General features: G+C 50.3%; 1 protein-coding gene across 1 annotated transcript in view; it reads left to right on the top strand.

The window, feature by feature from the left end:
• The window catches only part of DGAT2 (diacylglycerol O-acyltransferase 2), a 45,449-nt gene extending 29,055 nt beyond the window's left edge, over positions 1-16,394 (top strand). Inside the window, exons 5-8 of the mRNA XM_054164506.1 lie at positions 5,916-6,120; positions 13,281-13,455; positions 14,787-14,989; positions 16,085-16,394. Of these exons, the coding sequence (XP_054020481.1) occupies positions 5,916-6,120; positions 13,281-13,455; positions 14,787-14,989; positions 16,085-16,239 (738 nt within the window). The 3' untranslated portion in view covers positions 16,240-16,394. The remainder of the gene's footprint in view (positions 1-5,915; positions 6,121-13,280; positions 13,456-14,786; positions 14,990-16,084) is intronic.
• The last annotated feature ends 307 nt before the right edge of the window (positions 16,395-16,701 follow it).

Below are 16,701 nucleotides of genomic sequence, written 5' to 3'. Positions count from 1 at the left end.
ACTGATTTTATATACACATTACTTTTTTTACCATCATTGCACAACTTTAAATAGATCCAAACCTGCCTGCAGATGCAATAAAGTAATCCTCTCTTCTGGAGCAGATGGCTGGACCTTTGCTCCCAGTGAAACAGGTTTGTTCCCAGGTGGCAGCTTTGAATAGGTTGTGTTAGTGCAGGGGGGTGAAGGTCCAGCTCCCATTCCAGCACTGATCATCCATCTGGGATGCAGCAAGGACATACTGCTCTGTCTCATCATAGAATGTTAGAGGTTGGAAGAGACCTCCAGATATTGAGTCCAACCTCCCTGCCAGAGCAGGATCACTCAGGGTAGTCTGTACAGGAAGGCATCCAGGAGGGTTTGAAAAGTCTCCAGAGAAGGAGACTCCTCTCTGGGCAGCCTGCTCCAGGGCTCCAGCACCCACACTGTAAAGAAGTTTCTCCTCATGTTGAGCTGAAACCTTCTGTGTTCAAGTTTGTATCCATTGGTCCTTGGCTCCTTGGTATCCATTGCAGCACCCAAAAGAGCTTGGCTCCCTCTACTTGACACCGACCCCTCAGAAACTGAGAGACCTTGATCAGATCCCCTCTCAGCCTTCTCTTCTCCACACTAAACAGCCCCAGGGCTCTCAGTCTCTCTTCACAGGGCAGATGCTCAAGTGCCCTAAGCCTCCTCGTGGCTCTCCCTTGGACTCTCTGCAGCAGGTCTCTGTCTCTCTTGAACTGGGGAGCCCAGAACTGGACACAGGATTGCAGCTGTGGTCTCAGCAGGGCAGAGCAGAGGGGCAGCAGAACCTCCCTGGCCCTGCTGGCCACACTTTCCGTGATGTACAAGAAAATCACAGTATCTCTTAATCATCCTTGTGGCTCTCTGTCTCTTGAATTAGGGAGCCAAATTCAGTGCTCATGGCAGCACTGAGTCTTCAGGCCATTGAGAGCTGGAGAAGATTTTTGAAGGCAAAAGGAAAAACTTTTGGATATTCAGAACAGAGTAGCAGAAATGTTGTCCATGACAGCTGCAGCAAGTCCTTAGGGCAACCTACTAAGGTAGCCCAAGAACTCAGGGATTGCTTGTCAAGGGGACAAAGGAAAGTTTCAATCTTAGGACTAGAAGTGAAGTGATGAAGATGAGGGTGGTGGGTATCACTAACTCTGTGCCTCCATAACAGGAGTTCTTGGAAAGCAAAGACAAAGAGAACAGGCTGCAGCTTGGCTGAGGCTTGTACAAGGCCTGCAATCTATGGGCTCCCCTGGGAGCTGGGTCTCCTTGCACATGGTGGAAGGACTGGAGCAGGGTGCTTGCCATGGCTTGCAGCAGGACAACAATGTGTCCTCTGTGTGAGGGCAGATATGTGGCTCTGCCAAGCTTAGCTCACAAATGCTTCTTGTTCCAGAGTGACAAGGACAACCCCTCTGGTTCTGCCATCAGCTGTGCTTGCTGCAGGGGAAGGATGAGGGTTGGAGCTTGGAAACCACCACTTTGCTCTGAGAGGAGCTCTAACAGAGCTGTGTCTGCCACTAGCTACAGAATCAACTAGGCTGGAAAAGACTTCTATGGTTGTCAAGTCAAACCTCTTACCTAATACCTAACACCACCTGACAACTAAACCACGGCTCCAAGTGCCACATCCAATCCTTTTTCAAACACCTTCAAGGATGGTCACTCCACTTCCTAACATCCAGCCTAAACCTCCCCTGGTGCAGCTTGAGACTGTGTCCTCTTGTTCTGGTGCTGGTTGCCTGAGAGAAGAGACCAAGCCGCACCTGGCTACAGCCTCCTTTCAGGTAGTTGTAGACAGCAATAAGGTCTCCCCTGAGCCTCCTCTTCTCCAGGTTGAACAATCCCAGCTCCCTCAGGCTTGGCCCTGCCAAGATGTGGTGATAGGTTGGACTTGATCTTTGAGGTCTCTTCCAACCTTGGTGATACTGTGATACTGTGTGTGTGTCTGTAGCTACCAGGCTTTGAGTCTTTCCTGGAACTGAGCAAGAGATCACAGATGGAGGGATTGCTTTCCATATCATTGCTCCACCCCTCCCTGCCCCCCTGCCTGGTTTTCAGGCACCTTTTTCTCAAGTTCTATGAGGAGCAGCTGAGGGAACTGGAATCATTTAGTCTGGAGAAGAGCAGCCTGAGGGGAGACCTCCTGGCTCTCTCCAACTACCTGAAAGGAGGTTGGAGTGACATGGGGCTTGGAATCTTCATTACTAACAGGCAATGACTTCAAGTTGCACCAGGGAAGGTTTAGTTTGGCTATTAGGAAGAAATCCTTTGCTGCAAGAGGAGTCAGGGATTGGAACAGGCTGCCCAGGGAGGTGGTGGAAGCTTCATCCCTGGAGGTTTTGAAGGCCAGGCTGGAGGTGGCTGTGAGCAACCTGTTCTGGTGTGAGGTGTCCCTGCTCATGGCAGGGGGGTTGGAACGGGATTCTCTGAGGTCCCTTCCAACCCTGATGATTCTATGGTTGGCCTCAATGACCTCAGAGGTCTTTCCCAACCTTTATGATTCCATTCTGTAGTCTGGAAGCCATAACTGCTCAAGGGATAGCCGTCCCCCTTCGGGGAGTGAAAGCAAAGTCATCATCTAATGGATGATGAGGAAAGAGGAGAAAGGATGACTTGGTGTGCCACATACCCTACAGAGCTGCTACAACCACCTTGCACATGCTTCCTGGAGCCTGACTTGTCCTCAGAGCCAAAGGAAAGTGTAAAGAGGGGCAGTCAACTTGCTTAACCCTCTGCTGTGTCACGCCTGGATGCCAGCAGCTGTCCGAAATAGCTCAAGTGCCATAGCCTCAGCTAGGGACAGCAATTGGGGGTGGAGGGAGGAGGGGCATGGGGAGGAGGGAATCAAATTTCTGGCCAGGCTCTTCAATGTGTTGCAATGACACTTTCAGCTCCCCTTGTAGCATGAGTCAACAGAAAGGGACTTGCTGGCTGCTAAATCTCTGCTTGGCCGAGGCAGCGGGGTGGGTAAGGTGGATGTGACGTCTTGGCAAGCTGCACTTTTACCTCTGGGAGCTGACCCACAGAGACCTCTGCAGGGGTGCAGTTGTTTAGTACCTCATGCCTGAAGGTGCAGCTGGGGCTTGTGTGGGTCCTGCTCAAGTCTATTGAGGTGTTGCAGTCAGGAAAACCACGTGAGAAATATTCAGAGAGCTGTTTTGGTTGGGAAAGAGCTTTAAGAGTCATTGAGTTCAACTGTTGATCCCTGCTTGGAGAGAGCCACAGAATGCAGTGTTTGGAAGGGACCTCTAGAGAGCATTTAGTCCAACCCCCTGCTTCTCCTTGGCCACACCTTGAGTACTGTGTCCAGTTCTCCTCAATTTAAGAAGGACATTGGAACACTTGAACGTGTCCAGAGAAGGGCAATGAGGCTGGGAAGAGGTCTTGAGGAGAGGCTGAGGGAGCTGGGGTTGTTTAGCCTGGAGAGGAGGAGGCTCAGGGGAGACCTCATTGCCCTCTACAACTACCTGAAGGGAGGTTGTAGCCAGGTGGGGGTTGGTCTCTTCACCCAGGCAACCAGAACAAGAGGACACAGTCTCACGCTGCACCAGGGGAGGTGTAGGCTCAAGGTGAGGAGAAAGTTCTTCCCAGAAAGAGGAATTGACCATTGGGATGTGCTGCCCAGGGAGGTGGAGTCACTGTCCCTGGAGGTGTTCAAATAAGGATTGGATGTGGCACTTGGAGCCATGGCTTAGTTGATGGGATGGTGTTAGGTATTAGGTTGGACTTGATGATCTCTGAGGTCTTTTCTACCCTGGTTGATTTTATGTAGGATGATGCAGCAGCTCTCTTCTGTAGCTACACAGCTCAGACCACTTGTGGTACCGTCACAATCACAGAAACATTCAGGTTGGAAAAGACCCTCAGGACCACCTAGTCCAACCCAGAACCCTACTCTACAAGGCACACATCCTGGGTTGGGGACTCAACCACCTTCCTGGGCAGCACATTCCAAGGCCTGACTGATGAAAAGGATATTCCTGAGCAGCAGCTCCTCCTGATCCCATGAACCAGGAGCCTGCAAAGGGGCCAATCCCTTCCTGTCCCACTCCAAGTCAGAAGTTTTCCACTCCAATCAGGGAAAGCTGCTTTGGTGTATGGGAGGAGGCTTAAGGGGAATCTTAATGATTACAAACTGCATGTTCCTGTCTCACCTGCTCTAGCTTATCCTACTCTGAGTCCAACTCTCCTGCCAATCTTCAGGTGTCCTTTCCAGCCTCTACCATACTGTGACACCTCTGCAACTGACAACATCAAAAAAGCTTCTGGCCAGGTAGCAAGGGCCAGTAGCTGGTGCTGACCTGGTGGTGCCAGGGCCTGCTGTTAAGGTTTAAGGCTAGACAAGTGACAGAGGCTCTCTAAACCCTCTCCCTTCCCAAAGGGAAGAGAGATTAAGAAGGATTAAGAGAGGAAATGATGGGTTGGAAATGAAAGCTAGGCCAGCTTTAATGGACATAACAAGAATAAAGTGAAATAAGCAGATGCAAACCCAACCCCTGGTGGCAATGATGTCATTGTCCCCACTGATCTTTGACTGGACTCAGTGGCCGATGGGAGATGGATTCAGGAGCACAGGGATCAGAACTGAAGGTGGAAGGGACAGTCCTGCTTGGACATTGAGGAAGAGACCTTGTTACCCCTCAGCTTTATACTGGATATAATATCAAGGGTGTGGAACCCCTTGTTGGTCACTTTAGGGTCACCTGTCCTTTCCACTCTTCCCCACAGGTGCCACCTCTTACTTATTGCACTCCAGTGTGAGGCACAAGATTTAGCAGTGCCCTTGGTCTGCACAGGAGCAAGTCTCAGCCAGAGCCTGTCTGCAGCCCAGCCCTTGGCAGTAGCTCTTCCCATCAGCCTTCTCACTGCTAGAAGCAGTCACTGCCTGTGCAAACATGCCCTGGGCTTCAGAAAGTGTCCTCACTGAGCAGATATTAGGCTGAGGAGCCAAATCCCTGACCAGAATTGGTTCTGTTCTAACTCAAACCAGGATGCATGGTTAGTGCTCTGCACAGCCAAGATAGCTTTGGAGTGTCCATGCTGTGCAAACAGATGAGTAAGTGGTCAGGAATATAGCTCAGCCCTAAACCACTGTGATCATGGAGTGTGTGTCCTGCACAAGCTGGAGCTCTGCTGTGGATGGCTTGGGGTGCTCTGTTGCTCAAGAGCAGCAGCCCTTGAAAGGAGGGCTGGTTTCCAGTGGTAAGCCACTCTTATGTACATTTTTCCCTCTTGAAGGGTGGCCAGCAGGCAGATGAAGTGGTTTGGTGTGTCTTTCAGGTATTAAGCAAACTTGCTTCTGTTATGGGACACTGATTGTGGGGTGGGTTTTAAATGGGTTTTTTTCCTCCCTCACCCTGGGACCTGAGCCACTAATGTGCTGAGAGAGACTGCCTGGGAGGAGGCGTAGCTGTGGCTACAGGGCCACGAAGAACGTGGTTGGTTTGGACAAGAGCTTTGCAAGAATACCTTTGGGAGGAGTAGGGAAACAAAGGGCCCAGGGTACTGCAGCCCAAACCCTGTTCCTGCTTGGCTGGCACTCATCTTGTGGCTAAGAGCAGCCTGTTTATTCTGGTCCCTCTTCTGGCAGAACTGAAGTCTACATGAATCACAGAATGGTCTGGGTCGGAAGGGACCTCCAAAGGTCATCCAGTCCAGCCCCCTCTGCAGTCAGCAGGGACAGCCTCAACCAAATCAAGTTGCCCAGAGCTCTGAAATCCAGGGTAGTGCACAGCCAAAGCCTGGGGGCTGTTCTCCTTGGTGGGGTGAGACACATGAGCTGAGGACTTCAACATTTTCCTTCTTACCTGGAGTATTTGTGGAGACAGGTTGGACTTGATGATCCTTGGGGTCTCTTCCAACCTTAGTTATACTGTGATACTGTCTTCATCTGAGCTCACTCTTTTCTTTCCCAGCTGGTTAAAACCCACAACCTGCTGACAACCAGGAATTACATCTTTGGCTACCATCCACATGGCATCATGGGCTTGGGTGCCTTTTGCAACTTCAGCACAGAGGCCACAGGCGTCAGCCAGAAATTCCCTGGGATTCGACCATACCTTGCTACCCTGGCTGGGAACTTTAGGATGCCCATTTTGAGGGACTACTTAATGTCTGGAGGTAAGTGCAAGAGCTCTTTGCTCCTTCTCATGCCCTTGCCCCTGAGCTGTCCTCCTCTCAGGTGAAAAGCTGTGGTAGAAGCTCCTGTAACCACTTGTCTCTGGTAGCATCACACAAACGTTGCTTTCATACAGCTGTCAAGAGGAAGCTGTGAAGGAATGTGTCTAGCTTGGGATGTGGGGACTGCTGCTCCTCTGCATTTGTCCTTAACTCAAGGTTACCCTTGTCCAAAGGCATAGTAAAGAGATCTGGTGTCTTGGTGAGACCCCACCTGGAGTACTGTGTCTAGCTCTGGAGTCCTCAAAGCAGGAAAGACAGGGACCTACTGGAGCAGGTCCAGAGGAGTGACACAAAAGTCGTCATGGGGATGGAGCACCTCTGCTGTGAGGACAGGCTGAGAGAGCTGGGGTTGTTCAGCCTGGAGAAGAGAAGGCTCCAAGGAGACCTTCTGGTGACTTCCAGTGCTTAAAGGGAGCCAGATGATGACAGACTGTTTTAGCAGAGCCTGTTGTGACAGGACAAGGGGTGATGGCTTGAAACACAAAGAGGAGAGATTCTTCCCCATCCCTTACCTGAAATCTTGTTTGTTTTTCACACTGAGGGTGGTGAAACACTGGCCCAGGTTGCCCAGAGAGGTGGTAGATTCCCCATCCCTGGAAACATTCCAGGTCAGGTTGGATGGGGCTCTGAGCAACCTGCTCTAGAGGATGTCCCTGCTCTCTCCCCAGAGGTTAGACTGGATGACTTTAATCTCTCTTGCAACCTAAACCATTCTCTGACCTGTAGTTGTGGGTGTAGGAGATGGAGACAGGGAAGTACTTAGCACTAGGAGGTCCTGGTGGAGAAAGAAGTTACACTGACTGAAAACACCAACTGTTCGTAAGCCTTTGAAAGGTGAATGCTAGAGCTGCTCCTGGCCTCACTACCATAGGAGTTGCTGTGCACTGATGGTGATTACAGATGCCCTCTTCACCCAGCCTCAGTATTAGATATCTGCTAGGAGTAGACTCTAAGGGATTGCATGGTTTCAGCTCTTCAGAAGAGCCTCCTCTTTGAGAAGATGGCTCCCAGGGAATAGACACTGATAAAAGTGTGCTGAATGGCTTTAGTATCACAGAAACATTCAGGTTGGGAAAGACCCTCAGGATCACCAAGTCCAACCCAGATCCCTACTCTGCAAAGCTCACCCCTAAACCACAGCCCCAAGCACCACATCCAAACCACCTTGAAACACATCCAGGCTTGGGGACTCAACCACCTCCCTGCCCAGCACATTCCAGTGCCTGACCACTCTTGCCATGAAAAACCTTTTTCTACTGTCCAGTCTAAACCTACCCAGTCACAGCTTGAGGCCGTTCCCTCTTGTTCTATCTTTAATTACCTGTGAGAAGAGACCAGCAGCAGCCTCTCTACAACATCCTTTCAGGCAGCTGTAGGCAGCAATGAGGTCTCCCCTCAGCCTTCTCTTTTTCCAATGGATTCTAGTGGTGAGGGCTGGTAGGTTCTGGCTGGGCAGAGGAAGCAGTGCTGACCACCTCAAGCAAATGGTCTTTTTGCATGGCCTGAGCTTCATTTTCAGACTGAGGATGGTTTGGTAAAGTTGGTTTGGTAAAGATGAGGAATTTAATGTTTAAAGATCACAAATGGGACCAGTCCAGTGTCCTGTTTGCTCTTTGTGGAACAAGTACCTCAGTGTAGTATTTTGGCTGGATCTTGCCTCATGGCTGGGGTGCAGACTGGAGTTAGCTGCACTTGGCTCTCACTTGCTAGGATTAACAGTTTCCAACATTGCTGCCCTTAATTTGGTGAGGGAGAAGGCAACCAACTGAAGCTGGTGAGGGAGAAACTGCTTGTCCTGTCTAGGAAGGGCAGTATCTTGAGCTGGCTTCCATCCTCCTGCACCAGAGGATGTTTGTGTATAGCCCAAAATTCCCACTGCAGGATGAGAATTCCAGCAGGTTAACCCCTAGTCTGTACTGGTGCAGGATGAGATTCCCAGTGCAGGATGAGAAGGTGAGATCATTCACAGTTTGCATCAGGCTGGGACTGTCAAAGGTCATCTTGTCCAACACATCTTCTGTGAGCATGGGCACCTCCAAATAGATCAGGCTGCCCAGGGCCACACTGAATCTGATCTTGAATGTCCCCAGGGATGTGGCCTCAACCACATCTCTGTGCAACCTGTTCCAGTATTTCACCACTCTCATAGTAAAGAATTTCCTCCTTCTGTCAAACCTAAGTCTGCTCTGCTTTAGTTTCTAATCATTTCCCTTTGTCCTATCACCACAGGCTCTTCTAAACAGTCCCTCCCCACTTTTCCTGTAGCCCCATTCAGGTACTAGAAGGCTGCTCTAAGATCTCCCTGGAGCCTTCTCTTCTCCACAGAATCAGCCAGGTTGGAAAAGACCTCAGAGTTCAACAAGTCCAACCTATTACCAAACACCTCCTGACAAATAAACCATGGCTCCAAGTGCCACATCCAATCCTTATTTGAACACCTCCAGGGACAGTGACTCCACCTCCCTGGGCAGCACATTCCAATGGTCAATTACGCTTTCTGGGAAGAACTTTCTCCTCACCTCAAGCCTAGACTTCCCGTGGTGCAGCTTGAGACTGTGTCCTCTTGTTCTGGTGCTGGTTGCCTGAGAGAAGAGACCAACCCCCTCCTGGCTACAACCTCCCTTCAGGTAGCTGTAGAGAGCCATAAGGTCTCCCCTGAGCCTCCTCTTCTCCAGGCTAAGCAACCCCAGCTCCCTTAGCTGGTCCAGGCTGAACAGCCCCAGTTCTTTCACTCTGTCTTCACAGCAGAGGTGCTTCAGCCCTCTTTCCAGTCTATCATGTTTTATGAACTTACTTAATGTGTTGCTTAAGTTTCCACACAGCTCAGCCTTTGTATATTTAAACACATTCCATCTGCTCAAGACTCCTGATGGACACATCTTGGGGCCAACCACAGCTGCTTCCCTCTTTTTCCTTGTTTTATAGGAGGAAGGTGGGAGTAGACCTTAGTGATGACATTGCTGACAGGGTGGGCTGGGTTAGTCCTGCCCCTGGGGAGGAATAACCCCTACACCAGTACAGGCTAGGGGTTAACCTGCTGGAAAGCAGCTCCATGGAAAAGGGACTTGGAAGTCCTGACTGAGAAGCTCACTGTGAGTCAGCAATGTGCTTTTGTGGCCAAGAAGGTCAGTGGTCTCCTGGAGTGTTAGGACTGCCTTAAGTGAGGCTCTGTCTGGAGGATTGAGTCCAGTTCTGGGCTTCCATGTTCAAGAGGCACAGGGAACTACTGGAGTCCAGCAGAGGCTACAAAGATGCTGAGGGGATAGGAGCATATCTCTTTTTGGAGGAAAGGCTTTGGGGTTATTTGGCCTGGAGAAGAGCAGACTGGAGGGGGATCTTCTCAATGGTGATCAATATCTAAAGGGTAGGGGTCAAGAGGATGGGGCCAGACTCTCTTCAGTGATGCCCAGTAACAGGACAAGTGGCAATGGGCACAAACTGGAACACAAGAGGTTACACCTGACCATGAGAAGAAAGTTCTTTGTGAGGGTAGCAGAGCAGTGGAGCAGGCTGCTGAGAGAGGTTGTGGAGTCTCCATCTCTGGAGAGACTCCAAACCTGCCTGGATGTGATCCTGGGTAACCCTGCTTGAACAGTGGTTTGGATTTGACCTCCAGATACCCCTTCCAACACCCACCATGCTGAGATTCTGTGATTCCCTGAGCATCACAGTTAAATCAGGGGGGCATTCTGCATCCTCTGTACTGAGGATTTGAGCAGGACTACACATGTGAGCTCTTAGGCTATGTTAACTTTCTGAAAGCCATGATCTGTCTTCACTTTCCTATACTAGACCTTAAGGGGGGAGTCACTACAAAGTGTTTTTAACATCCCTTGGGAAGTGCTGATAGTTCCTTCAATCCTTTTATGTGGGGATGAATCACTTTGAGTGAAAGCTTATCAAATATCACAGCTTTGATACCCATACTGAGCTGATTTCCAGCAAACTGTTGCATCTCATGGTACTGGGTATTAGGAAATAACAATTTGGCCCTGAAGTGGTTGTGAAGGCCTGGTAAACACTGCCTAGGGAAGTGGAGTCCCCATCTGTGAAGAGATTTAAAGGCTGTGTAGATGTGGTGCTGAGGGCTATGGTTTAGTGTTGATCTGGCAGTGCTGGGTTAATAGGTTTGTTTTTTTTCCTTCCCAACCAAATTGATTAGATGATTCTATTCTATGGCCTACTAGAAATTAGAGCTACACCATGGATCCTTGAAGGCATGAGGAGATGGCCAGAAAAATCCTATCTAGTGTGGCAATGTGCTGAGGGGCAGCTCAGCAGTTGCCACTTGTCTGCATGCCTCATGGGTTGTTATTTTCTGGAGGAAGGATTTCTATGCTCAGTGCTGTGAGCAGCTCTAATCTCCTTCCACTAACAAGTGTGAAATGGCTGAGCAGGAAACTCGGCTGCTTTGTTAGCCAGGGCTGTGTACCAGTGAGCCTTGGTGGGGAGGGGGGGAAGAGAAGCATGAAGGCTGCAGCACCTCTGCTGTGAGGACCAGCTGAGGGGGGCTGGGGGGTGTTCAGCCTGGAGAAGAGAAGGCTCTGGGGAGAACTTAGATCTGCTTACCAGTACCTGAAGGGGGGCTGCATGAAGGGTGGAGAGGGACTGTGTAGACTTGAAATCAACTGTTATCCACTAGTTACTTGCCTTTATTACTAGTTGTACTTCCTACAGGAAGGCTGCAGAGGCACCTTTTACTAAGGGTGTCTAGAGACAGTGCAAGGAGGGATGGTTTGAAGCTGAGGGAGAGCAGGGTTAGGCTGGAGCTGAGGCAGAAGTTTTTTCAGTTTGAGGATGAGGAGACTCTGGAATAGGCTGCCCAGGGAGGCTGTGGCTGCCTCCTCCCTTGGGGTGTTCAAGGCCAGGTTGGATGAGGCCTCGAGCAGCTGAGTCTAGTTGAGAGGTGTCCCTGGGTATGGTGGGGAGGATGGAGTGGATGCTCTCTGAGGTCCCTTCCAACATGAGCCATTCTGTCATTCTGCTGTCCCACAGAGCAGCAAGCATGGCCTGAGCCTTTCAAAGGAAACATGGTCAGAAAGATGGAGCCATGCTGAAATGAGTATTTTATACCTCACAGAATCATCATTGAGGCTGGAATAGACCTCTGAGATTAAGTCCAGCCTACGACCTTACACCACCACATTGACCATGTCACCAAGTGCCACATCCAATCTTGCCTTAAACACCCCCAGGGACAGTAACTCTACCACCTCCCTAGGCAGTCATTCCAGTGTCTAATCACCCTTTCCATGAGGAAATGCTCCCCAACATCCAACCTAACCCTCCCCTGGTGCAGCTTCAGGCCATACCCTCTCCTCTTGTCACAAGTTGCCTGGGAGGAGAGCCCAACCACCACCTTGCTTCCTTTCAGGTAGCTGCAGAGTGTGATAAGGTCCCTCCCAAGTTTCCTCTTCTCCAGGCTGAGCAGCCACAGCTCAGTCAGCCTCTCCTCAAAAGGCTTTCCCACCAGTCCCTTCAATCTCCTCTGGACACACTCCAGCACCTCAGTATCCTCCTTGAAGTGAGTGGCCCAGAGCTGCACACAGTACTCAAAGTGGGGCCTCACCAGTACCATGTATGGGGGTAGAATTACATCCCTAGTCCTGCTGGGACTAATCCTGGCCACACTATTCCTGACACAAGCCAAGATGCCATTGGCCTTGCATGCCACCTGGGCCTCCCATCTGGTCTGTCTCAAGTGAGGTCTGCTCTTCTGTGGTCTGGAGCTGATTAGGTGATGACCTTCATGCCCAGATACCCATGAGGCCTTGCAAACTTAGCCTGTGTGATTCCACAAGACCCATTCATCATTTAGCTCTTGGGTCAAGTGATCACTGTGGTGAGATGTGCAGAATAAACTTCTAAAATTCAATGGCCTCATACTGCCCTTCCTAGTGCAGTGACCTTAGCATTCAACACAGCTCAGACATGTTCTGTGGATGGGAACACACATGATGGCAGCTCATTTCTCCTTGGCTTACCCTGGCCAAAGATATGAAGCATAAACAAGCTCTGACAATAAGTTTCAGGAGCAGAGAATCAAGGTTCATGGCAATTTTAGAATCATAGAATTGTTAGGGTTGGAAGGGAAATGAAGGATCATCCAGTTCCAACCCCCTTGCCATGGGCAGGGACACTTCACACTAGAGCAGGTTGCTCAGAGCCACATCCAGCCTGGCCTTAAAACCCTCCACAGATGAGGCTTCTTCCACCTCCCTGGACATCCTGAGCAGTGGAGCAGAAACTTTCTTGCACTGAGGATGGTGAAATGCTAACATGGGTTGTCCAGAGATGTAGTAGGTGTTCCATGTCTGGAAACATCCCAGGTCAGGTTGTCTAGGGGGCTCTGCACCCTGATCTAGTTGCAGATGCCCCTGCTCACTGCATGGGTGTTGGACTAGATAACACAAAAGGCTTCAGCAAGGATCTCCTTCTGTGCTTGGTGATGCCAAAGGAGATTGGCTTAAGACCTCAGTAAATCATAGAATTGTCAGGGTTGGAAGGGACCTCAAGGATCATCCAGTTCCAACCTCCCTGCCATGGGCAGGGACACTTCACACTAGAGCAGGTTGCTCACAGCCACCTCCAGCCTGGCCTTCAAAACCTCCAGGGATGAGGCTTCCACCACCTCCCTGGGCAACCTGTGCCACTGTCTCGCCATCCTCATGCTGAATAACTTCTTCCTAACAGCCAATCTGAATCTACCCACTTCTAGTTTTGTTCCATTCCCTCTTGGCGCTATCACTCCCTGACACCCTCAAAAGTCCCTCCCCAGCCTGAAGCTCATTTATCCTTGGGAAGAAAGAGTCATAGAACAGTCTGGGTTGGGATGGACCTTTGAGAGCTTAAGGGCAAAATTTTGAGAGCTAGTTTGGGATTTTTATGACCAAGTCTAGTGCAGTCCAGATTTGTTTAGTTGAGGAACATGATGCCTGATAATAAACCCAACCTTCGAGGAGCTGAAGGAAGTTGGACAACTCAGTTTGGCAATCGAAGCACAAACTTTTCCCTCTAATATCTTGCAGGAGGTCTTCCTGATGCCCACAGGGTGGTGTGAATCTCACATCTTGACCTTTATCTGCCTCTTGGATCTGCAGGTATATGTCCTGTGAACCGTGACAGCATAGATTACATCTTGTCCAAGAATGGCAGTGGCAATGCCATCATCATCGTGGTTGGAGGAGCAGCAGAGTCCCTGAACTGCACCCCAGGGAAGAATTCTGTGACACTGAAGAACAGGAAGGGATTTGTGAAACTGGCCCTGAGGCATGGGTAAGAGGCAATGCCCCAGCACCACTGCTGGCATGTGGAACCTCATGAGGTTCAACAAGACCAAGGGCAAGGTCCTACAGCTGGGTTGGGGCAATCCCAAGCACTGATATAAGCTGGGCAGGGACTGGTGGGAGAGCAGCCCTGAAGAAAAGGACCTGGAGGTGCTGGTGGATGAGAAGCCAAACAGAAGCCAGCAGTGTGCACTTGCAGCCCAGAAAGCCAACCACAGTCTGGGCTGCAGAAAGAGAAGCACAGCCAGCAAGTTGAGGGAGATGATTCTTCCCCTCTGCTCTGGTGAGACCCCACCTGGAGTACTGTGTCCAGTTCTGAAGCCTCTGTTCCAGGAAGGATCTGGAGGTGCTGGAATGTGCCCAAAGAAAGGCCATGAGGATGAGCAGAGGGCTGAAGCTCCTCTCCTATGAGGACAGACTGAGGGAGCCTTCTCTTCTCCAGACTGAACAACCCCAACTCTAAGGAGACCTTCTTGTGGCCTTCCAGTATCTGAAGGGGGCTACAGGAAAGGTGGGGAGGGACTTTTGAGGGTGTCAGGGAGTGATAGGACTGGGAGGAATGGAACAAAACTAGATATGGGTAGATTCAGATTGGCTGTTAGGAAGCTCTTCCCCAAGAGGGTGGTGAAACACTGGAAGAGGTTGCCCAGGGAGGTGGTGGAGGCCCCATCCCTGGAGGTTTTGAAGGCCAGGCTGGATGTGGCTGTGAGCAACCTGCTCTAGTGTGAAGTGTCCCTGCCCATGGCAGGGAGGTTGGAACTGGATGATCCTTAAGGTCCCTTGCAAGCCTAACAATTCTATGATTCTATGAAGGTCTCTCATCCCCTCAAGCAGCTGATGGATGGCTTCTCCTTTCTGCACTCTTGCTGTGTTGTGTGGAGGTATGGCCAGAACATCAGACACGTGAGTGTCACCTCTGGCTTCTCTCCCTGAGTAGGGCACAGAGGTAGGAAGACGCTTAGGATGCCAGGAGGATTCCAGGATAAAGAAGCAAGGTATCAGGAACCTGCATGGGAGAAGCACAGAATCATGGAATAGTCTGGGCTGGAAGGGACCTCCAAAGGTCATCCAGACCAACCCCCTCTGCACTCAGCAGGGACATCCTCAACTAGATCAGGTTGCCCAGTGCCCTCTTGAGCCTCACCTTGAAAATCTCCAGGGATGGGGCCTCAACCACCTCCCTGGGCAACCTGTTCCAGTATCTTGTGCTGCCAACAAATCTCTGGGCAGTAGAATCTGAATAATCACACTCAGACTACACAGCAGGGAGTGTGGTGCTGTAGGGCTGGTTGGAGTCCTAACATCTTTCCACCTTTCTAGTGCGGACTTGGTTCCTGTCTACTCCTTTGGGGAGAACGAAGTGTACAAGCAGGTGATCTTTGAGGAGGGCTCCTGGGGAAGATGGGTGCAGAAGAAGTTCCAGAAGCACATTGGCTTTGCTCCATGTATCTTTCATGGCCGTGGCCTCTTCTCTTCCAACACCTGGGGGTTGTTACCTTATTCCAAGCCCATCACGACTGTTGGTAAGTTCTTGCTCTAAGCGTGCTGTGTGTGTTTCTCTAGGTAGTAGAATACTTGAGTTTATGCCATACCCTTACTCTTGACTAGAAAACTGTGTTTTTCCTTCTGTGTAAAACCTTCCAGCACAGCTCATCATGAGCTAGAAAAGTTTCCATAGGCCTCAAGCCTCTCATCGTGCTCTGCTGCCAGCCCGCTCTCCCAAGTGAGCTCTATAGAGTGCTGTAGCTGGAACCTTCTCTGGTCTTTACGTGGCTCAAGTCAAAAGCAGCCTGGCTCTCCACACTCCTAGGACTGGCAGTTTGATGTTGTCTGACTGCTGAGTCTTAAAAGCCCACTCCAAAATTTGCCTTTGAGTCTTCCTACCCAAAGCAGCAAGGCTTTGGGGGAGAGGGGGAAAAGTGCTGCTTTGCTTTTGTGTGTGTCAGGAAGCACACAAGAGCTGCAGCTTTTAGTCTTGGCTCCTTCTCTTGTATCGTCTTCATCCTTCCCCACATTTAAAGGGTAGATCTCAAGAGGATGGGGCCAGGTTCATTTCAGTGGTGCCCAGTGACTGGATGAGAGGCCCAAACTGGAAGGCAGGAAGTTCCACCTAAACACAAGGACAAATGTTTCCTGTGAGGGTGCCACAGGCTGTCCGGAGAGGTTGTGGAGCCTCCTCCTTTGGAGAGATTCCAAGCCCACCTGGACATGATCCTGTGCAATCTGCTGTGGGTGATGCTGCTTTAGCAGAGGGGCTGGACTGGATGATCCCCAGAGGTCACTTCCAACCCCTACCATTCTGTACCTATCATTAAATGAGGAGGGATTTATCACTCTGCTGCAAAGAGAAGCAAATGGGACTTCCCAAGCACTTTGCACAGCAGAGCACTGTTGGCTTTTATGTGGCTAAAACATGTCTGGATATGGCTGCAGATGTGATGAGGGTCTTGCTGGTGGCAAGACTGGGAGGACTTGGGCAAAATTCTGCTTTAAGGCCAAGCTGTGCTATGCCAGGGTGTGCTGAACTGCCATAGCTGTGGCCATAGAAGACAAATCTCCAGGCTGTGCAGAGCACTCAACCTAACATGGATCTTTCCCTTCTTTTTTTTTTTAATCAGTTGGGGAGCCCATCACCATCCCCAAAATTGACAACCCATCCCAGAAGGAAGTGGACTTCTACCACAGCATGTATGTGGACTCCCTGATCAAACTCTTTGACAAGTACAAGAGCAAATTTGGCCTGCCAGACACTGAAGTCTTGGAAGTCAACTGAAAGGACTGTTTCAGCAGGCACCTCCTTCTCTCAGAATCAACACATCATCTCCAGGAGTCCAAACTGTCATCCTGTACTTGAAAGCATGTGTGGGTGTATGTGTCCTTCAAAGAAAGTGTTTCAAGTATTGCTAGATCACTCAATAAAAAACCCCAAACAAGAAAAGGCTTTACTTTGGATAAATCCCATGACAAATGTCTCTGTATCAGGAGGAAACTAATAAAACCAAAAGCACAACTCCCCATTGCTGTGAGCATTTGGATAGGGAGAAACGATTGCCTTTGGAGTCTGCTCTGCAATGCTGTTGCATCACCAGCAATGGACTTAGGAGGCAGTCCTACAGCACAAGGTGTGTTTGGGAAGAGTAGGATCCGGCTGGTTTGCAGGCCAAGCAGCAGGTTGATGTGAGCAGGACTGCGGTATTGCAGGTGTGGTGCACAAGGGGCACGCGCGAGGGCCTTT

Source organism: Dryobates pubescens, chromosome 10 (genome assembly GCF_014839835.1).
Source record: "Dryobates pubescens isolate bDryPub1 chromosome 10, bDryPub1.pri, whole genome shotgun sequence".
NCBI classification, from domain to species: Eukaryota; Metazoa; Chordata; class Aves; order Piciformes; family Picidae; genus Dryobates; species Dryobates pubescens.
The sequence above is the reverse complement of the archived record's forward strand: the minus strand, read 5'-3'. Positions and strand labels throughout refer to the sequence as shown.